This window comes from Sminthopsis crassicaudata, chromosome 4 (genome assembly GCF_048593235.1).
Source record: "Sminthopsis crassicaudata isolate SCR6 chromosome 4, ASM4859323v1, whole genome shotgun sequence".
Classification (NCBI taxonomy): Eukaryota; Metazoa; Chordata; class Mammalia; order Dasyuromorphia; family Dasyuridae; genus Sminthopsis; species Sminthopsis crassicaudata.
In genome coordinates this window covers 26,286,210-26,310,075 of record NC_133620.1, presented here as the reverse complement: position 1 = coordinate 26,310,075, position 23,866 = coordinate 26,286,210, and the positions used below count along the sequence as shown (strand labels likewise).

General features: G+C 41.9%; 1 protein-coding gene across 12 annotated transcripts in view; it reads right to left on the bottom strand.

Annotated features, from left to right (window-relative positions):
• Positions 1-23,866, bottom strand: part of SPATA6 (spermatogenesis associated 6) — a 131,800-nt gene that overhangs the window by 48,885 nt on the left and 59,049 nt on the right. For 4 of the 12 annotated variants that reach the window (XM_074265991.1, XM_074265994.1, XM_074265997.1 and 1 more), the window contains exons 8-9: positions 20,425-20,563; positions 4,792-4,832 (exon numbers count right to left, since the gene is read on the bottom strand). In XM_074265991.1, coding sequence (XP_074122092.1) covers positions 4,792-4,832; positions 20,425-20,563 — 180 coding nt within the window. The remainder of the gene's footprint in view (positions 1-4,791; positions 4,833-20,424; positions 20,564-23,866) is intronic. The other 8 variants (XM_074265992.1, XM_074265995.1, XM_074265998.1 and 5 more) reach the window with 2 other exon arrangements.

The window sequence follows — 23,866 nt, the reverse complement described above, 5'->3', positions numbered from 1 at the left end:
AACAGAATGGACTTCCTCTCCCAGACGCTAATCCTCAGGCACCAGAGCCTGTTTCTAGGCCCTGTACTGCTCTGCTTCCTCTGCTTCTGCACCCCAAAACCTCAGAATCAGAAAAGATCTCAGAAACCACTCAGGGTGGCCCGGGCTTCCGAGCAGGAAGTGTCTCCCACCTAGCAAGGGCCTGGCACAAAGAAGGTACCTCAGAGAAGCTCAGTGACCAATTAACTGATATAGGTAAGTGGCTATGCAGCCTTGGCTGAGAACCTCTTGTGAGGGAGAACCCCCCCTTTTCTCTGTCCTTCCTGACTGCTCCATTTTTGGTCAGCTCCCACTTATACAAAAGTTTCCTCCTTAGAGCAAGCCTGCATCTGCTTTTCTGTTCTTCCAATCAATATTCCTGTTGACCTCTGAACTAGGCAGAATAAATGCACCTGCCAGGCCTTCACATACTTGAAGACAGTCGTCATCTTCTCCCAAACCTCCTTTTCTCCTGCTTTCCCACCTCTTTAGATTGATCCACACCCAGTAGAGTCTCCAGACCCTCGCCATCTTCCCCACTTTCCCCCCTCCTTTCTAGACAAGCCACGGTTGTCAGGGCCAGGATGGAGCACTGTGCTCTGGATCTGGTCTCCTCTCTCACTACAAACCCTCTAAGGCTGCCCCATGTTCCTAGAGGCTCCATCCAGTCCGGCCCTCCTCCATTTTTATAAAGTGGGTCTATTCATTACCCAGTTTGGGCCACATCCTACTATGTCGAGAGCTCCTGAGACTGGGTCCTGTCACCCTGTAGGTGAGCCACCGTTACAAGTTTTGTGTCGTCCACTAGATTGTTCACGGTGTGCCCTTTGGGCTCCTAACAAGGCGGCCCAGGCCCTCCTCTCTGCAGACCACTCTCCCACTGAGACTGTGGGTCTGGTCACTCAAATTTCCCCAAAGCCAGCCACGTGCAGCGCCACCTTAGACAACATTTCATCTCCCTGCCCCAAACGCTGACTAATAGCAGCTTTCCAGGTCAGAGCCTGATCCATTAAAAGTACCTCAACACCACTGAAAGGTGTGAGGGGGGAACATTGCACTTGTGGAAGCCAGGTGCTTAAGGTGAGGGGAATGTGAGTGTGTGCCTGAGCTGACCAGCACAGTGTACAGGTCTGACCTCGCCACTATCCTGCTTACAAGCCTTCTGTGGCTCGTTGTGGCTTCTCCAGCTGGCTCTCACACACTTTTCTAGACTTATTTCACATGATTTCCCTCCACACTCTTCATTTCCTCTTCCATTTTGGGGCCTTTGACCCTTCATATGTGGGAGGCATTTCTTTCTCACTCCCACATTCTAGGATCTTTACCTTACTTCTAATGTCACAAAGGTGAATCTCTGACTAAAGAACTGATACACCTTTCCAATATACTGCTACAGCTTTCTGATACAATTTGGGTCCCCTCCATCCTGCGCAAGCAGAATATAAACTTCCTGAAGGCAAAGTCTGTTGTGGTAGCTGGGGTTGTGGTTGTTTGAATGTTTTGGTATCTGCAGTGTTTAGCAAAGCATATTCTGTAGTATACACTGGAGTATACTTGCATATGGGTGCTTATTAATTGCTTACTGAATTGAACCCATTTATAGATAACACATTTTAGGTGAAACATTGATAAACCACAATGGGGAAGAACCTTGAAACTCCGTATCTCTAGACATCTGAGGGCACCCTTTTCTGCATTTTTCTAATATACTTTCCCAAAACAAATCAACTGAAAGCATTCAAAACTTTTAGTTTGATAGCACTACCACTAGTCCTGTATCCCAAAGAGAGAAAAGGAAAAAGGACCGATTAGCAACCTGTATCCCAAAGAGAGAAAAGGGAAAAGGACCGATTAGCAGCCTGTATCCCAAAGAGAGAAAAAGGGAAAAGGCCCTATTAGCAACCTGTATCCCAAAGAGAGAAAAAGGGAAAAGGCCCTATTAGCAACCTGTATCCCAAAGAGAGAAAAAGGGAAAAGGACCGATTAGCAGCCTGTATCCCAAAGAGAGAGAAAGGAAAAGGACCAGCCCTTTTTGTAGTCACAAAGAACTAAAAATTGAAGGGATGCCCATTGATTGGGGATTGGCTAATCAAGCTGTGGTATAATTGTGATGGAACATTATTGTGATATAAGAAATGAATTGGAAAAATTTACTTGAACTGATGCAGAATGAAATGAGCAGAACCAGGAAAACACTATACACAGTAACAAACAATGCATGTTGATGAACTGTGAATGATTTAGCTTTCCTCAACAACACAACAAATCAAGGCAATTCCAAAGGACTTAGGATGAAAAATGTTATCTATTTCCAGAAATAGAAAGGCTGAATTCTAAGTGTGGATTGGCGCCTAGTTCTGTTTTTTTTTTTTTTTTTTTTTTTTTTTTGTCTTTGTTTTTGTTTTTTGTTTTTTGTTTTTTTTTTTGTTTTACTTGTTTCTTGCTTTTGATCATTATTGTTTTTTTGCAACATGGCTAACATGAAAATATGTTTTGTATGATTTCACATGTTTAATTAACATACTGGGGGAAGGGTAAGAGAGAGGAAGAATTTAAAACTCAAAAATTTAAGAAATGAATGGTAAACATTTCTTACATGTAGGGAAATATTTAACAAAAATATATTGAAAATGGATGTTACAAATAAACAGCAACAACAGATATACAGTTTGGCAATGAGAAGACTCAGAAAGAACAAGAAAATTGTCTTTAGGGATTGAAGAGATCCTGTGTAGAACCAACAGACTTTTTCTGCTTGTTCCCAGAAGAACTAAGAATGGTGGGGTGTTGGGATTCTTACAAGGTGCTTAGTCACTGGAATTGATAGAGACAATAATTATCTAATTTAGCCTGGTTCAGTATGATTGATCTAACCCTACAAGGAGATGTTATGGGCCAGAACTTGAAACAAGGTACTGAGTGTAATTGAGGAGACAATGATTAAATCTAGTTTAGTATTGATTCAATCCTACAACAAATAACGGTTTCCTCATGATGTAATGATTGGTGTATACTCAGTGTGGGCATAGAAGTGAGAAGCTCTCAGGGCCAAAGGGGACTTTGGGAGATTCACAACTAGGATTGACTTCCGGGAGATTCACAAGTCCACAGTAACCCACAAGCCCACTCTCGGAGGCAGAGTCAGATTCATTCCCACTTCCACCTTTGTACTGGCTGGAGACATTGGGAAGAAGAGAGGCTGAAGCTAGCAGAGACAAAGGATTAGCAGCAAGAGCTCTTGGAACAAAGGAGAGAGACAGGCCTCTAAGAAAGCTAATTGGGCCCCAAGTGGAGGAGATAAGATTTTGGAAGAGACAATAAAGGATTTGGACTTTAACTCCTGGCTGCATTTGGGATTATTGAACTGAACTGAAAGGAAGGCTGATCCCAGAAGCTCCCCAAGAAACCTGCTCCCAGAGAACGATTACAATTTAGAGAAAAGAACATTACAATGGGGGAATATTATCCATATGTGCAATTTGATTTTCTAAGAAAAACTTCCTATCCATGGTGTCCCACTCCATTTGTAATGAGATCCCCATCATTAGAGGCCTTCAAGGAGAAGCTGAATGACCTGAGGCAACTTCCAACTCTCCGCAGGTATGATTCTAAGCTGGACCAGGGTCTAGCATGGAGGGGAGGGCAGGATGATGGCCATGGGGCAAAAGCCGGAAATTTTGGGAGGCATTATGTGGAAGACCAGATGGGACTTGGTGACAGGGTTGATGCAGACATTGCAGAGGGAAGATGGAAGAGCTGAGATTTCTGGGAGAATCAGATACCACTGACATAAGAGGCATTGGAAAAGACAATGGACCCCTAATGTATTCACGTAGTTACACACACACACAGGCTGGCTTGATAAATCCCTGTCCTCTGAACACCAAGCTTTTTTAAGGGTACAGTGTTCCCTTCTGCTGATACCTGAGGCTTGTCAATCCCTTGGGGTCTTGCTCAAGTCACAGTTCTTTCGGAAGGTCTTCCCTACCTATTCCTGGCTGTGTGATTCTTCAGCACTTCTCTGGCCCACTTAGTCCAGCGTGTACTTAACATACTAGAGGGTCAATAATAATGGCAAGAAGAGTTGAATGATCAACAAAGACTTTTGGAGAGAATAAATTAACAGAAGGCTAAGAAGTTTATAGGGGGGTGGGACAGTGGGAAAGAAGCAGGCTGGGTCTGAGGTCAGATCACCTGAGTTCAAATTTGGCATTAGAAATTTACTAGTTGTGTGACTCTGGACAAACTACTTAAATTCAGTTTGCCTCAGTTTCCTCAATTATAAAATGGGGATAGTAATAGCATCTACCGTGCAGGATTATGGCACAGCACCTGGCACAGAGTAGTTTCTATAGTAAAGCTTTCTCTCTTCCTTTCCCCTTTCCCCTAATAGGGAGAAAAAAAACCCATAATCACTTGTATTTGAGAAGGTTCCATTTCAGCAGAGACAAAACAAAAAGCTGAAATAAAAAGAAAATACAAAAGAGCCATAAGCTGCCATCAATGCTGCCAATCACAAGCAGACACCCACGTTTAGTAATCCGAGAGATCTGGAGAGAGCCCTGTAGGAGCCAGCAGATGTCCCTGACAATCGTCACCAATCCACTTGGGGACAGGAGCAGAATTACAGCTTCCCAGAGTGCCCCTGCGGCTCTCCGTGCTGGCCATCCTTATATTATGTGCAGTTCTTATATGAGGGGGCCACACACTCACACCCTCCCTCAGAATAGACACACAAGTTTCATTCTCTCATCTCTGACCTTTTCTACACACCTTATAATCCTTGGATCTGTAGCTGCCAGGATGAGTGTGATCTGAAAAAGGATGTTACAAAAAAATTAAAATAAAACTATTTGATAACATAAAAAAAAACATCAGCATTCTGATTTCAGCTGTTATTTTCACTGTCTGTTAGAACATTCAGTCACTTCTAACTCAAAATTCAAACGCTCTGTACTCCTCAGGATGATGAAGTGGGGCAGAGATCCAATCTGCCCCAGACAGAAAGGATCCGATAACCAGCCGCTTGTCATCAGGGAAAAGAGCCTTAGACCAGGCCTGGCAGGTCTCGGGTCTGAGACCCCCGTACTTAGAATGCGCTCCCCTCCCTCTGCCATCTGGCCTCTTGGGCCTTCTTCAGCTCAAATCCTGCCTCTCCATGGAACCTTTCCCAAACCTTTTTAATTCTAGGACCTTCCCTCTGTCCATGATCCCCAATTTACTGTTTGTATCTAGCTGTTTGCATGTTGTCTCCCCTAAGATTGTGAGCACCTTGAGGGCTGGTTTGCCTCTATTGGTACCCAGAGTGCTTAGCACCATGTTGGCACTTAGTAGGTGCTGGATAAATGTGTCCCCACTCCTTTTTACTGGCTGGGGGACCACAAGCAAGGCACTTCTCTTTCCTCATTGTAAAGCAAGGAGATTGGAATACATACCAAGCCATCCCTAGACCAGGAATGGCCTGTTTCTGAATTTCTACTTCTCCATGAACATCCCCCTCCTTCTTTCTCTGTTTTTCTCCTTCAAAAAGGTTACTCACAGCTTCTCCCACAGACCTCCCACTGCACTTTTCTGTAATTTTCTAATATGCTTACTAAGTGATATTATATATGACAATTCTCTATGTTTGGGTCCTTTTCTTTGTCAGGCTATAAACTCTATGAAGAACTATGTCTTATCTAAACTTTGTACTCTTCCCAGCAACCAATATCATGCTCTGTGCACTTTATTCATCTTTGTTAGACATTGTTGAATGAAGCTCATGGTCTGCATGTTATGATTGTCTGGATGGCCATTCTAGGATTCTGCGGAGAAGATACACTGATTGTCCTTTGGAAGTTTCTCCAGCTCTGAGATTCAGAGGGGAACAGGAATAAAACTGGGGGAGAATGTCTATGAGAATTCTACCCAAAGCACTATTTGTGCAACTTAATGTGAGATGAGGAGATGCTCGCCATCTTTAGCCCTTATTTAGCTCCCCTGAACTCACTCTGAGTGAATCGCCACCACCTGGCCTTGGGCTTCATTGGGACCACTCTCCGTTGCGAGCAAGCCAATGCCATGACACTACCCAGAGAAACATTTTCATCAGTGTGTTGGAAGACAAGAGAATCTAGCTTTGGTCTCAAGTCTAGTCCCACCAGTCTCTACCCCAGCCAGCTCTCTCCACCCAGGATCAGACACCTGGGACTCTCCCCCTAGGTCTTCCAGAATTTGTGCTCCAGATCGGGGGAAGCCGGTCTACTCATCTTTGGATCTCTGGCCCCATACTGACTGGGCCCACCAATTGGGCCAGAATGTGTACAGGCTGGCCCCAGACACCAGGCCATGTTTCAGCTTTATAGCTTGTCCATTAGCCACCCAGTCTTCTTCACTCTCATCTCCTCTCTATACTCTTCACTTCCCCCAAATAAAACATCCTTCCTTGTCCATCTCTCCTCTGTATTTGTCGTCCTCCCATATTTGAAGGTATGCTCCTTGAGGAGAAGTACTCTATATTTGTAATATTTGTGCTACCAGTGCTTAGCTTAGAAATTACAACTTGCTATTTTTACCAATACCAATTGGTATTATTACAAAAATCACTCTGACTTCTCAGACTCCATGAAAGTGTGCTATGGGCACTTAGGGGTCTGGAGACCACACTTTGAGAACTGCTATCCAAGGAGTCATGTTATGGGAAATCCAGTTTCTCCTTAGAGTCTCCATTTGCAGTTGTTAGTCATTCTCCTTTTTTAGGGTCTCTAGGTTTTCCGATATTAGTTCTTTTATATATATATATATATATATATATATATATATATATGTATGTATATATATACATATATATATATTCCTACTTAGTTCCTATATAGCATAGTTATAAAACAATATATATATATATATATATATTCCTATTTAGTTCCCATATAACATAGTTATAAAACGATATTCGTTTTCCTATATTACTTGATGTTCAATTTGCCCATCTGTCCAGCTTTAGCTCCTGCTTGTTCAACTTCCTGTTACATTTTTGCTCAACTTCTTGGCGGGAGAGTGATACTCGGGCCCAAGCACACCTTAGGTGCCCTGGGTTCTAGAACGAGCTTTTCATCCTGGGCTGGATCTTCCGAGCCCTCTCGGGTCCTTGCAGACAGGATGTTCCCATACTATGAAGCACTTGCTGATCATTACTGTTCCACAGGTCTTCCCAGGTTCCCATGCTGGGGCTTTCTCAAGGCAACTGAGCTCTCTTGCTGCCCCAGACACAGGCCATTGCAGGCTACATGTGTCCTCTGCCCAGCTTTGGTTGTGCTGGGAACCTACACTTTACTAGTCCTGGCTTTGCTATGACCTGTGACCTTCTGGATGGTTTTTTGTTCTGTTCTAGAGGGGGGAAAGTCACTCGCTCAACTTCCTCACTGGATTTTTGATCATTATTCAGGTGCTGTAGGCTTCAGGCTGTTGCTAGATTAGGCGCATGGGAGCTGGGTGGTCATTTGAGGTGGTCATTTGGGCCGGAAGCTTGGGTTAACATAATTCTTGGTTAGCAATATTCATATTACCCACTTTCCAGGGTTGTTTTGACAAAAGTGTTCTGTAACCTTTTTTTAAAGACCACGTAAACGTGAGCCATTCCGGACAAGTGCTGTCTTGGCTGCAGGCCTGCTATACCACCCCCACTTGGGGGAGTCCTAATTCTCCTAATGTTAGCATCCAGTGAGCTCTGCCCATGGATGGTGACACTCTGCTGCATCCCAACTCCTTCACTCACAAAAGGGCCGACAGCAGCTGCTCCTTCCCGAGGCAAGCCCCCACGCTCCATGTCTCAGCAGCCACTCTCCACAAGAGTATCTCTGGACACCCACTCGGTGGTGATGGGTTTTGTCTCATTGGATTAGGTTGATCTTCAGACATCAAAAGGTCAATTGTTGGACCCAGGATGGAAGGCTGGTGGGCTCAGGGAAGCTTCCCAGAGAAGGCTACAATGCTACCTTGGAGAAGGAGTTTGTTAGTATTGTGTTCAATCATCATTTCTGACCCCATTTGGGGTTTTCTTGCCCAAAAAAAAAAACCCAAACTGGAGTAGGGAACAACTCCTAGGAAACTAAGGCAAAAGGATGAAGTGACCTGCCTAGAGTCATCCAGCTAGTTAAGTGTCTGAGACCAGATTTGAACTCAGGAACGTTTCCTGACTCCAGGCCCAGAGCTCTTTCCACAACCCTACCTAGCTGCCCCCAGAAGAATAGAATCAAGTAGAAAGAAACAACCTTAGCAATGTTTCCTCTCCACACAGCTAATAGTTCCTCACCAAATCACTGCAGTCGTCCCAATGGTTATCACCAAAAAAAAGTGCTAAAAATGAGCAAATGGAGCTGCTAGCAGCCCAATTATCCCCACATCTTCTCGCTGTACAGATATGAAAGGATGCAAACACAGGTTGGAGAGGACAGGACGGAAGAGGCGACAGAAAATCTCAGGGCCCACCAAGGGCCATTATTTCTGCCTGATGCAGAGCTGGATCTTCCTCACTGAGGATCTTTAATGGGATAAGATCTCTGAGTCATCAGAGGCTAACAGCCAAGAGCTGGAACCATTTAAACTATTAATAACAAGACTCATCGTTGTGCCCTTTCTTCTAAGGACCTCTACATGTGCAAGGAAAACTCTGTTCTCACTCACTTTCAGGCTGCCTGATGAACAGATCAAAAGTTCAGAGGCAGAAGTGGTAAAGGGAGGAAATCCCCTGACCAGAGGGAAAGGAGCCAAGGATGGTGCCAGGAATAATAACTATTATCATTTAAATAATAATATATTCAAATATGAGTATGTAAGCATACAAATATAAATTATGTAAACACTGTTATGGTTATACAAAATATATTAGTATTAAACTGTTATTATCGGTACCGTTTCTACAGTGTTTTAAGGTTCACAAAGCACTTTACAAACATTATCTCATTTTATTTGTCCTCATGACAACCTTGGGAGGAAGGTGCTATTGAGAGCTCCATTTCACAGTTGAGGAAACTGAGGCACATGGCATTCTCCAGGATCTCCCAGCCGGTCTGAGGCCCAGCAGTCTCTAGCACTTTTGCACCTCGCCACCTTCATTATCACATATAGTGTTTTAAGGTTTTCATCGAGTTTTCTCACAACAGCTCTAAGAGGCGGATGATGCTATTATCTCCATTTTTACAAATGAGGAAACAGGCAAATGTAAGGGGCTTGCCCAGAGTCCTAAGCTACTAAGTATCTAAGGCAGGATATGAATTCAGATCTCCCTGACCTTTGACTCCAAAATGCACCAGCTCCCATCACAACTGACCCCTGAATTCTATGTTCGCATGGAAGGGGGAGAAGGTCAAGGAGCTCCTGAAGAACATGAACATTTTGTGTTTGCTCTCCCAGACTGACCAAGAGGAGCTCCTGGGCCCCATTCACCAAGGAATGGGTTTGAATCCCATTCCTTGTTCTCCATTAAGCATCTCTTCCTGATCTTTGCAAGGGGAAATCCCACCTGCCCTGCACACTGGACCCAGAGCTCCCCATGGAGTTTCCCTGATGAGATCATCTCCCTCAGTGCCTTATCCATCAGTAATGGGTACCAAAAAATTGTGATGCTCCTCCTCTAAGGAAACTACTTCATTAATCTCAAAGTGACAAAAATAACAGTGATTGTTAATAACAATTTACATAAAAATAGCAGGACCTCCGGCAGGGCACTGGCTCTGGGGTCAAGGTCCACTCTTTAATTGTTACTCTAGTGACATCAGGTGGTCAAGGAGGGCCTCTGGGCCTTGGTCTCCTCCTCTGTAAAACATGGGGAGCTGGACTGGGGGCTGCAGAGCCACTTCTGGATCCGGATCTAGGCTTCAGCTCCTCCATGGTGAGGGATCAGCCTGTGTCCAGAGTAGAATTTTATTGTTTTTATTTGTTTTTGAGTCATTTTTCAGTCGTGCCCAACTCTTCATAACTCCATGTGGGGTTTTTCTTAACAGAGATACTGCAGTCATTTCCTTCTCGAGCTCAGTTTACAGATGAGGAAACTGAGGTAAACAGGATGAAGAGACTCACCCAGAGTCATAGAGCTAGATTGAATTCAGGTCTTTCTCACTCCAGGCCCAGCACTCTATCCACTATACCACCCGGGTTCTCCAATGGGTAGAAGAATAGCCTGTCTAATATGGGAAGGTCCATCACTAGCAAGTTCACCAGGAGGCAGTTCTGTGGTCATGGTGAGGTAATAAGTCCCTGGTAAATATATGCAACTTTTTATTACTGCTTTTCAGTCCAAGTGACTCAGAGGCTTTCACTTTGGGATAATGAAGTCTTCTAACTGGCTGCAGAGCCAGAAAAAACTATTGCTGAGCCAAAAATGAAAGTAGAGACAGCCAATCTATTGATCCAACTCCTTTCCTTCAGATGAGATCAAAAGAGATCTTTGGAAAGGATTTAGCAGAGTTTCTGGCACCCTGAAGGGGCAAATAAATGCTTATTGTATTTCCTTCCTTTTTCCACCTTTGGGTGGCAAGGATTACTTTGAGCTGGTTCCAAGAGTCAGTTTGGGGTGAAGCATTATCATGAGCACAAGGCCTCTCTCTGTGTGTTTATTCTTTCCTGAGTATAGATTAATGAATATTCCAAGATGAAAGTCCCCAATGACCTGATGTGTTGACAGTCCAAGGACCTCTCAGAGATCTCACCAGCAGCAAGAACCAAATGGAAGCAGCCAGATCAACAGAGCCACCAGATCAGCCCATAGATCAGCCCGGCCCAGCAGCAGACAGACCATTGTACAACTGACATTCCTTGAGCAGCTCTGAATGGCTCAGAAAGGAGCTGGCCCAGCTGGACTCACCCCCTATAGCCCTATGGTGAAGTCAATGAGATTTCCACAGAGGAACAAAGGTAATTCTACGACTAGGAATCAAAGGTTCCCCGGTGCCAGCTGGGTTAGCTACGTCTGTGCCTCCCTGCTGTTATAGTTTAAGTTAATGTCCACTCGATGTGGGAAAACTGGGACACTAATGCATTGTCGGTGGAGTTGTAAAAAGATCTGACAATTCTGGCAAGCAATTTGGAACCATGTTCAAGTGCTTTAAACCAGGTATACCCTTTGATGCAGCTGTTTCTTGTGTTTTTGTTTTTTTAACAGCTTTTTATTTTCAAAACTCTGCATGGATAATTTTTCAACATTGATCTTTGCAGAACCTTGTGTTCCAAATTTCCCTCCCTTTCCCCCACAGCCTCCTCTAGATGGCAAGTAATCCAATATGTGTTAAACATGGTAAAAATCCAATCCATGGAAAAAATATGTATTCATATTTATACGATTATCTTGGATGCAGCTTTATCTCTATTGGATCTGTATCCCAAGGAATAGAGGAGTTCATAAAGTAGGGAAAAGAACCCATATGTACAAAAAATGTTTGTAGAGGCTCTTTTTGTGGTAGCAAAGAATTGTAAAGTGAGTGGATGCCGATCAATTTGAGAATGGCTGAATAAGTTATAGAATATCATATGGAATAACACGGAATGTTATGATGAACAAGCTGGTTTTAGAAAGGTCTGGCTAGAGTTACACAAAATGATGCTGAGGGAAACAAGCAGAACCAGGAATATCTTGTACATAGTAACAGCAAGAATGTGCTATGATCGACTGTGAAAGGCTTGGTTCTTTTCAGCGGTTCAGTGATCCAAGGCAATCCTAATAGATTTTGGACAGAAAATACCATCTGCATCCAGAAAAAGAACTATGGAGACGAGATGCAAATCAGCACATGCTGTGCCAGTTTTTTTCCCCTTTATTTCTGTTTTTCTTTCATGGATTTTACCTTTTGTTCTGATTTTTCTACCTCCCTGCCTCTGTCTGATTTCCTCCTCTGGCTTCTCCCTGCTCACCTCTCTTCTCCGTAAAAGGTTTTCCAGGCTTTGGATAGGGAGGGATATCCCATCCCTCCATCCCCAAAGCTTCTCTTAAGACTAAATAGGTCCTGTTCCTCAGTCCATTTGACTATGGCATGGATTTCATTTACTCCAGCTGCCTTCCTCTAGTTAGGTAGAAGCTCACCAATGTCCTTTGGTCCTCAGGTGCCCACATCTGAGCCCAGGACACTGATTGTGGGCTGACTGGGGCAAAGACAAGGGGCCATTGCCCCTTCACCCCAGAAGTGCTACAGCACACTGGATTTTCTGGGCACCAGAACCCAAGGGAGAGTCACTGCTTCCTTCCTTATTATGGGTATCACTTCCCCAGGAGCTACTTTTTTGTTTTGTCTTTTTTTATCCTAAGAGTCCATGAAGGCAGATAAAGCTAAAGTGAAATAGAAACTGAATATTTGTTTATTCTTGTTGTCAGGTACTATCTGCCAGTCTATCCCAAGTGATAGTCCTATCCCTTCTTCAATCTTTCTTTTCCCCAATAAACAAGAGCAAAAAAAAAGGTCTTTGTGTGCTCAACAACCCAGCTTATTTCTGAATTTTTGCTCTCTTGACACTTCTTATAGCAATTCCTCCATCACATTGTGTTCATTTTCAGGTATAAGACCTTGCTTTCATTTTCAGTGTTTCTCTTTCTCTAAACAATCTGGACCTATGCCCAAAGGGCTCTCAAATTGTGCATACCCTTTGACCCAGCAGGTTTTCTACTGGGCTTATATACCAAAGAGATCTTTAAGGAGGGAAAGGGACCCACATGTGCAGAAATATTTGTAGCGGCCCTTTTTGTAGTGGCAAGGAGCTAGAAAGTGAGTGGATGCCCATCAGCTGAAGAATGGCTGAGTAAGTTATGAGATGTGAAAGTTATGTAAGAAATGATCAACAGGATGATTTCAGAGAAGCCTGGAGAGACTGACAGGAACTAATGCTGAATGAAATGAGTAGAACCAGGAGATCATTGTACATGGCAACAAGATTATGTGATGATCAAATCTGATGGACGTGGCTCTCTTCAGCAGTGAGATGACTGAGGCCAGTTCCAATGATCTTACGATGAAGAGAGCCATCTATACCCAGAGAGAGGATTGTGGGAACTGAGTGTAGATCACAATATAGTATTTTCACTTTGTTGTTGTTTGCTTGCTTTTTTCCATTTCTCCTTTCCTCCCTTTTTGATCTGATTTTTCTTGTGCAGCACAATAAATGTGGAAATATGTTTAGAAGAACTGCACATGTTTAACCTATGTTGGATTACTTGTTGTCTAGGAAAGGGGAGAGGGAGAAGGGGGGAGAAAAATTTGAAACACAAGGTTTTGCAAGAATGAATGTTAAAAATTATCTCTGCATGTGTTTTGAAAATAAAAAAGCTATTGTTAAAAAATAAAATTCATCCTCCAATTCAGATTCTGGTAGCTTTTATCTACCAGGACTTTTGCTACCATAGGCAAAAAAAAAGTGCCAGTTGGTGATATAAGACTGAAGCAAAGGAAAAGAAGAGGAGGAATAAGTGTTAAGGTGATTCAAAGTTGGATCATTATGGATGACCTCAAGTTTTTTGATGAAGTACAAGATGAGCCTCTCTGAGGAGAATGGTGTGGCTCAGATGGCTTGGAAGAATAAGAGATAGCTTCATGGTGAAGTGGTAAAAGGTAGGATTTGAAGTCAGGGAGACTTAAATTAAAATTTTGTCTCAGATACTTACTGGCAAGTCACTTTTACCTATTTCTGCCTTGGTTTTTCCTTCTGAAAAATGAGGATTTGAAGTTCTTTCAGGTCCCTTCCGATTCTAAGTCTAGGATCCTATGAATACTCACAAGCGTTGTCACAGAATGCCTGATCAAAGGACCAAATCCTAGAGAATATGAATGTATAATGAATAATAAATCCATCACCACTCTAAGCACTGTTGACTTGAACCTTCTATGTCTTCAATGTCATTTCTGCTTCCCAAAGCAGCATATTTGTGACTCTGATGAGGACTCAAACTGGGGGGTCCGATTATACGTGATGGTTTAAAAAATGGAGTCTGCTCCACCTTTTATCTGTTTTCTCTCCTAATATAGCATCTTTCAGTGGCCTCAAGACATCTTTCTTTTGTGGGGATGTCTAACTTTTCTTCCATGGCTTCTCTGCATTTCTTGAGACACATAGGCTTTGCAGGCTCTTTTACTATCTCCTCTGTAAGTTCTGCAAATGAGCATGAACTTTAAACTGGTGTTTCCTTCAACTGCTGTTAGCTCTCTGCTTGGCAAATACAATATTTAGTCACTGAGATTCATGGTATCCATTTGATGACTAGTGATTTGCATTGGTTAAACTTCTGTGAGAAATTATTATAATTGACATTGAGGTCTTTTCCCTCATTCATTTTTCCTATCCAAAAAAAATGGCCTGAAATATTTTTATTTCTAGTTTTTTCTTAATGTTTTCTCTTAATGCTGACCTTTTAATTCTAAGAAATCAGTGTTTCATATATTGTATTTAAGATATACCTTTAACATATTTAACATGTATGAGACTGCCTGCCATCTAGGGAAGGGGATGGAGGGAAGGAGGGGAAAAGTTGGAACAGAAGTGTTTGCAAGAGTCAATGTTGAAAAATTACCTATACATATGATCTGTCAATAAAAAGCTATAATTAAAAAAAGAAAGAAATCAGTGTTCTCTCAATATAGAGACAGCTGATTCAGAAATGGTTCACATATCAGGGCTGAATCATTGCTTGACTATTGTAAACAATTTTTAAAAATTCTGTATTATATTTATTTTTAAACAGTTCATGTATCTAAATACAAGTGAGGATGGCAAAAATAAGCTATTGGTGGAATTCACAACAAACAAAAGCATCTAGGATTAATTAAAAATGTATATTACACAAAAGAATAAAGTGAGTGAAAAAGTATGCTTCAATCTGCATTCAGAGAATATCAGTTCTTTATTTGGATGTGAATAGCATTTTCCTTCATGAGTTCTTTGCATTTGTCTGTGTTAGATCATGTTGCTGAGAAGAGTCGAATCATTCATAGTTGCTTATCACACACTATTGCTGATACTGTATACAATGTTTCCCTCATTCTGCTTATTTCATTTTGCATCAGTTCATACACATCTTTACACAATTTTTTTCCAAAATTTGCCTTTTTTCATTTCTTACTGCACAATAGTATTCCATTATATTCATATATTACAACTTGTCCAGCCATTCCCCAACTGATAGGCATCCTCTCAATTTCCAATATTTTTCCACCACAAAAAGGGCTGATATATTTCTGTATATGTGGGTCATTTTGCTGTTTTATGATCTCTTTGGGATAGGGATAGAAACATTATAATAATATTGCTGGATCAAAGGACACGCACAGTTGGTTGCCTTTGGGCATAGCTCCTAATTGCTCTCCGGAATGGTTGGACCAGTTCACAACTCCACCAATATATAAGTATCCCATTTTCCCCACAAATTCTTCAATATTTAGCATTTTCCTTTTTTGTCATATTAACCAATCTAACAGGTATGAGATTGTACATCAGAGTTTTGATTTTTATTTCTCTAATCCTAAGTGTTTTAGAGCCCTTCTTCATATGCCTATAGAGAGCTGAAAACTCTCTGAAAACTGCCTATCATATCCTTTGACCATTTAACAAACAGGGAATGGCTTGTATTCTCATAAATTTGGCTCATTTCTCTATATTTTTGACAAATGAGGTCTTTATCAAAAACACTTTTGCTGTAAATATTATTTTCCAGCTTTTTGCTTTTCTTCTAATCTTGGTTGCATTGGTTTTGTTTGTGCAAAAGATTTTTAATTTAATATAATCAAAATTATCTATTTTATATTTTGTGATTCTCTCTCTTTTTGGTCATGAATTCTTCCTTTCTCCATAGATCTGACCAGTAAACCACTCTTTGCTCTTCTAATTTGCTTATGGTATCAATCATATACTCATTTTGACCTTATCTTAGTATATGGTAAGAGTTGTTGATCTGTACCTCATTTGTACCCTATTGTTTTCCAGTTTTCCCAATAGTTTTTGTCAAATATTGAGTTCTTATCCCAAAGGATGGGTTCTTGGAGTTTATCAAATACCACGTTCCTATACCTATGTCAGTCATTTACTACTGTGTGTTAAGTACTAAATCTATTCCACTGATCTATCACTCCATTTCTTAGCCAGTACCAGATAATTTTGTAATTATTGTTTTATAATATAGTCTGAAATCTGATGTTATTAGACCACCTTCCTTTATATTCTTTCATTAATTCCCTTGATATTATTGACCTTTTGTTCTTCCAGATCAATTTTGTTTTTATTTTTTCTAGCTCTATAAAATCATGTTTTGGTAGTTTGATTGGTATGATACTAAATAGGTAAATTAAACTTAGGTAGAATTGTCATTTTCATTACATTGTCTCAGTCTATCCATGAGCAACAGATATTTTTTCCAATGGTTTAAAAATTTTACTTTGTGTGAAAAGTATTTATGTTCATATAGTTTCTAAGTTTGTCTTGGAAGGTAGACTCCCAAATATTTCATATAATTTATTTTAAATAGAATTTATCTTTTTATCTCTTAATGCTAAGATTTATTGGTCACATAAAGAAATGCTGATGATTAATGTGAGTTTATCTTATATCCTGCAACTTTGCTAAAGTTGTTAATTGTTTCAAGTAGTTTTTTAGTTGATTCTCTAGGGTTCTCTAAGCATACTACCATATCATTTGCAAAGAATGAATGTTTTATTTCCTCATTCCTTATTCTATTTTTTTGTCCTCTCTCATTGCTAGAGCTAACATGCTAATAGTGGTGATAATGGACATTCTTGCTTCACCCCTGATCTTACTGGAAAGGTTTCTAACTCATCTCCATTACAGATAATGCTTGCTGATTGTTTTATATAGATCCTGCTCAACATCTTAAGGGATGCTTCCTTTTGTTTTATATTGTCAAAAAGCTTTTTCAGCATCTATTGAGATAATTATATGATTCCCAATAGTTTTATTCCATTGATTGTTGTTTTCTTGAATTTGTGTCTAGATCTTCCCTGTCACCATAACAACTTTCTATGGTCGGATTCTTACTGTTGTTGTTTGCTTATCTTTTTTTGGTCTTTTCCCCTTCTTTTAAATTTGAGCTCTGTTCCCAGGTGGAAGGGGTATTTTTTCAAGGTTCTTATTCCAGGAACTGCAGGCCCCAGTGGTGACCAGGTGCTGCTCTCACACTACCCTGAGGCTCATGTGTGACCTTTGTGACTTATGCTGCTCTGACTGGGTGAGGGGGAAGGGGGCTGGTGCTGCTAGAGGCCCCAGGGTTCTGGCAGCTCACCAGGTGCCAAGCCAGTGTCCTGGCACTGTGTCTAGAGTGTTTTCCTGGGGATATGCTGAAGCCCACAGTAGTCTGGCCACTGGAAGCTGTCCATTTGCCCAGAACTATTACTTAGGCACCTTAGGGTTGGCATCTACCTGATTTGCTGAGTGGGACTTGCTGCTGACTTGTTGGGATGCTTTCTGTCCTGGACTACACTCCCATTTTACCCACGACAGACCTTTCCTGCTGATCTTCCAAGTTTCTTGGGCTAAAAGATTGTTTCACTTTATCTTTTTGCTAGTTCTGCTGTTCCAGGATTTGTTTGGCAACAGGATTTTTTAGTTATTTGGAGGGAAATATGGAAGAATTAAGGCAATCTACTGAATAATCCACTATCTTGACCCCCAGAAATTTCCCAGTTTTCTTTTAGGGGATATCACTTGGGGCCATATCTATTAACTGCCAAAGCTTTTTCTGAGACATTTATGATATTTAGAAATGATGCTTTGTGGATAAAAGTTTGGCCTTTCTCCTTCCTCCACTCTATATTTTCCAACTTATATTTTTTGCATCCTCACTTATTCCCACCTTTTCACTAATGTCACCAAATATCAAAATAGGTTCATTGGATTTAGAAGACTTCACTGAGTTCTTCATAGAGTACCTACATCTTTTCATCCTCTGCAACAGGCTGGTAGCTAGACAGCAATTATTTTCCTGGTGGTCTTTTTCAAAAAGTCACTTTTCAAAGTCACACACAATGAAATACCAATTGAACAATTTTCTCATGAAATGCTCATGCTCCTTTACCCCACAGAGCCAGTCAGTTGCCTGGGCTCATCAATTCTTCCTCAGCCATCTACTGGGGAGCCATAGACCTCAAAAATCAGGTGTTCCCAAGTTGGGGGAACTCATACTTCTTGAGCAAGCGTCTTTCCTTTTAGGACAGCTCTCTTATCTTCTCTGAAACCTGAACTCACCACTCCAGGTTTTGCCTGTTGGTCAAACAGAACTGGGCCCCTCAAACTCTCCTGTTCCTTCTCCACCCTTAATTCTTCTCCTTCTAGACGCTTCTAGAGACCAAGGCCCAACACCTTCACACTATCCTCATATGCCATGGATTCAAGAGTCTTCACTGGAGACTACTCTGAAGAAAACTGCATTCAATTCTGTCAGTGTCATTTCTGTCGCTATAACCTCAGGTCCTGCATGGTACTCAATCAGGATGGGTTGATTTTTGAGGTCTACAAAAGCCCAACAAGCCAACTTCACCAACACCTTTTTGTTGTCCCTCCAAGAGCTCTGGGAAGTTCACATACATAGAAGCCACAATCCTTCCTGAGCCTTTATTAACTTTGCACTTTTCTCAAGCACTCTCCTCCCATCATCCCTGGAGAAACAGAGTTGAGACAAAGCAGCCTTCTGTCAGTCCATAAACATTTATTAAGCACTTACTGCATGCCAGGCACTGTGTGGAGTGCGAATGAAAAAAGACAAATGTCAGCCCCCATCCTCAAGGAGCTTGCCATCTTCTGGGGGACAACACAAGTATGCATGTACAAACAATCTGTAGACAGGAGAAACTGCAGAAAACAACAGCATAAAGCACTCCCATTAAGGGTAGTCAGAAATGGCTTTTTGGGAAGGAAACTAGGGAACTCAGGAGGCAGAGAGCAATTGAGGCACAGGGACAATCAATGAAAATGCCCAGAGATGAGAGATGGAATGTTTTGTCTGAAGAACTGCAAGGAAGCCAGTAACCCTAACTCCAAGAGGATGTATCGAGTTATAAGTTATAGAAGGGGACCTGGGTCACAAGGGCCTGCCAACACCAAAAGCACTGCCATCCAGGCTAACGGAGCATTCCATGAAATCCCATGAAAATAAAGTAGAACTCATTCCATCAACACATTTTTTCCCACATTCTTCCCCAAACAAGAACTATCCTTCCAATACCCTGTAATTCCCTTCTGTCTTCTGCCTTCATTGATAGTGTGAACATCAAGACTGGTATGAGCCAATATGGCTCCTTATTGATGGCTGGATAAGGACTCACATAATGTGGATCCACTTTTCTTCCTCTGCCATAGCCATGGAAGAGGACTGTGGACCATTTGTCATTTGCACAACTCTGACCCAGAATGTAGTCATGAGCCTCTCTAATCCCAGCTGGGCTATTCCTATGGAATCAGACACCATTTTTGACTGAGACCCAATTCAGAGCTTTCCCAGAACCTGCCCACACTTCCACTCAGCTGGCATAGCCAAGGAGATATAAAATCCCTTAAGAGTTCACTAAAGGCAAGAGTTGCAATTCCAAACATTGGCTTTCCAATGAGATTCATCATAAATAATTCACCCTTCACTAATCCTCCAGCTTCCTTCAATGTGTAGAACATAGAGGTTCCCTCAGTTCTTGACACATAATGGTTTGACAACCCAGCCAATTCCTTTTGTTATTTTCCCGGGTCCAAAAGAAATGGAAGGTAGGGGAAATGAAGAGCTCTGACCACAGCCCCTAAGACAGAGCATGGATGTGGGGGTAGGACAACTGCAATCTGTATCACTTGAGGATATACTGAAGGGAGAGTGTCCGAGCCAGGCCGCCAGGCAGCCAATGAGGAAGTGTGAGTTCAAGGTTTACCCTGCATCTGCTGCTGATTACCTGTAACAATGGACAAGAGCTCTGTGATTTGTTTTTGCCATTCATCAAATGAGGGAGTGGGCTCCAATCTCCCTTCCACTTCTACATGCTTACTGTGGGCCCTTTACTCAACAAGGATATTTAAACATAAGCTCACAGTGAGGAGAGGGCTTTCTAAATTAGAAAAGGGGAGTAATGGTGGCAGATATTGCTATCACATGCATGAAGAGGGTCCCACTGGCCTTTGACCCCAGTCTTTTGTCCTGCTGAGTTGACCTATATGATAAATACCCCGGAAAGATTGATTCCTGTGGCACAGAAACACTGGGGCCAGGGCCAGGGATGGAAAGGGAAGGAAGCAGGCAGCCCCAGGAAGGATCTGTTCTTCCTAGTGATACAATGTGATGTCGAGTTTAGTGTTGGACCTGAAGAAGACACAGTGTTGATATACACCTTTCATACAGCAGACATTTAACCTTGTTGGCCTGGCCTGGCCTGAATGACTACTTATATAATTTTAGTTTAAATAAGCACAAACCTTTCCCAACAGAAAGAGCATGCACACCTGTACACACAGGTCCCAGCTCACCGTTGTGCAACTTGCACCACCCTTCTCTTGAAGGTTCTCTGACATTAGGTCCAAGAAGAATTTCAGGCTTGGGACTTGGGGGGTCAGCCTAGAAGGAGCAAAATCCAGATGTTAGAACCACAAGAGAAACATTGGAACAACAGTCATCAAAGTGTCTGGCACTGGTCAAAGCCGAGAGCCACTTTCACAGGGAAGACCAGGCCGGGGAGAGTCAGGAGCATGGACAGGGCTTAATAAAGTCAGCTTGTAGTACGGCACAATTCAGAATAAATTTGAATTTCGTAATAAAGAGCTCTCTGAATGTGGGGGGTAAAAACACTGGGAAGCAGTTTGACAGAAATCAGGCTGAGAACAAAACCAGACGTCACATTCCACAATAAACAGAAATGGATGTGTGACCTTAATATTAATATTAAGCACAATACTATAAATATTAAAAGAGAAGCAAAGCAGATAACTGCCACAGGTATGAGTAGCAGATTTTTTTTATAAAGCAAGGGATAGAGACCATTCCAAAAGAAAGAAGGTAACCATGATTACATAAAACTGAAAAAATTCTACACAAACAAAATCAATGTAGTCATGATAAGAAGGGAAGCTCTTAAAAATGGAGAAAAAATATTTTTTTTATCAAATTTCTCAGATAATAGTTTCCAAAATACCTAGACAACACATACACACACACACACACACACACACACACACACACACACACACGAATGACTTTATCGAAGGCTAACTATTAAGAACCATGTGAAAGAATCTCATTCATAAGAGAAATGAAAATAAAAACAATTCCGAAGTTTCACTTCAAACTCATGAAGCTGGCAAACATGACAAAGGATAGGAAGAGTCAATGTTGGAGGAGTTGTGAGAAGAGCATCTTAGTGCATTGTTGGTGGAAAGGTAAATTAATATAACCATTTCAAGAAGCAATTTGGAATTATGCAAATAAAGTTACTAAAACATTCCTATCCTTTGAGCCAAAGATTATACTTCCAGGCATGTATCCCAAGGAGATCATTTACAACAAAATATTTATAGGGCCTAAAGGCAAGCTCAAATGCTTATTATGTGTGACCCTGGTCAAGTCACATCACCCTGTTTGTCTCAGTTTCCACATACAGCCACTCTAGTGTCCTTGCTAAAAAAAAAACAAAAACAAAAAAAAAAACCCAAACAGGATCACAACTGAAATGACCCAACAACAAACAGCCGTCACAAACCAAACAGATGCTCGTCAATCAGGGAAAGGCTACACAAACTAAGGCACACAGATGGAATGGACCGTGGCCATACTCAAAGAAAGGGGGCTGCAATGGCAGCAGAAAAGGACGGAAAGACCTACAGGAGCTGAGGTAATGGCGCAGGACCGTTGGGAACATGGCAGAGGGCAGAGAAGAGATTCCTGTCAGCTGGGCAAGGCAAGGATCCCTGGGCATGGCACACAGCATGGACTGCTGGGCTTTGCTCCTTAAAAAAGTCATATTATATAAAATAGCTCTCTGCAAGGGACAGAAGAGGGCTTGAGTCTAACCAACAATGGCTACCCTGTGGAGGGCCGGCAGAGTGGCCCAAGACTTTGGGGACTCAGTGGGTATGATTTCCTGCCATGTCCCTTATCCCTAGCCAGGCTCCCCTCTGGTGCTCTTAGCCTCTCTTCTTGTTTAAAGAACTTAAAGCAATAAAAATCCAAGCTGCCTGGGATGTTAGACCAGGGCTTGCTAGAAGCAAAGCCTCAGAGAGCCTAAGCTTCGTGATACTTCTGCTAAAGGCGAAGGAAGGGGAACTGGTCACTCGGGGCCACTCTCCTTGGCTCCACAGTCCCAGGGCACAACTCTCTGCTCTGCACTGAATGAGCTGACCAGATCACCCAGGCTGCAGCTTCCCTCTCTGCCAAGCATCCAGACCAGCACTGCCCATGCCTCAGAGTCATCTGGGACTCAGGAGTCCAATGGCCCCATTTTGCAGATCAGAGAGACATCCATGCTATAACACAGCTGGAGCTACTGGAGCTACTGGAGCTCCCAACCCCAAGCCTGATGCATACTTGCCTGGAAGCTGAAAGGAAAGGCCCTTCTCCCTAACAGGCTCTGAGGAGGCCTAAAGAACAATGATTCTGGGGTCACAGGTCAGATTTTGACACTACCTCTGACTCTGACCACCTGGGAGACCCTGGGAAAGTCACCCACCTTCTTTCCCTGTAAAAGAAGGGCTAGAAAAAATTGATGCTAGGATCCTATTAAATGTTTATCTGTTGAATTGAAGTGAAATGAGACAAAAAGTGTGCGATTAGCTTTAAAAAAAAAAAAAAAAAAAAAAAAAAAAAAGGACCATAGTCTTAAAATTAGGAGCCTGAGTCCACCTAACCCTGTCATTTATTAACTGTGGGTATCTGGGTTGGATTTCTCTCCAGATCTCAGTTTGCTCCTTTATACCATGGGATCCTACCCCCACAGGCAGAGTGGACAGGGTGGAAAATTTGGGGGTTCTGACACCCGTTAGCTCAGAGGCACCTCTATACCTCAATGTTCTGAAGTCCAGTTTTCTCATCTGTAAAGTGGGACTCACAATGTCCATCGCATCTACTGCACAGGGTCAATGTGAAGCTCCAAGCAGACTAGAGGGTCCAACATGTCACTCAACAGAAGTTCATGTGACAGAGAACGTATTCAAAGCACCATGGATTTTAATTGCCGTGCTTTATTTTTCTTTAAACAAGAAGACTTTAAAGTGATGAATATCCGTTCTCATCCCCACTAACAGTAGCTCTCTCTCACTGAGTGGCCATCAGGAAACCTTCAGTTTGCCTTAAGGCACTAGGGAAATGTGAATTATTACTATTATAAGAAGAAATGTATAGCAAAGTCTTCCATATTTTCTTCAAAGGACTAATAAAGGTTCAAATGTGTTAACTTATCTAAAGTCAACAGTGAACTGCTATATAAGGTGAGATCTTTAGATGAATATTTGTTTTACGAATTGAGTGTCATTATATTATTGTCCAAGTGAGCTAGAAAGAGCAATGGATTGGGCAAAAATAATTTTTAAAACTGTGTTGAGCTATGTTAAAATCATTGCAAGTCAAGAAGCAAAGTGAAAAATTAGAGAACATTAAAGCAAACGCATTTTCGAAGCCCTGTGTCCCTGAACAATATTTGGGTGACTAACACTTAACCAAAAATAATTCTGATTACTATCTTCCCCAACTCAACCATTTTAATTAAATGTGTTTTCGTTCCTTCCAATTAAAAGTTAGATTGGAGTGCGATTTCCATTTGCAATTTAATGCCAGACACAAAATGTCCAACTGTGGACAGCCATTAAAGTTAAAGACATTTAAAAATGCCTGCCAGTCAGGAAGACGGCCAAATACCGCCAAGTAAATTTT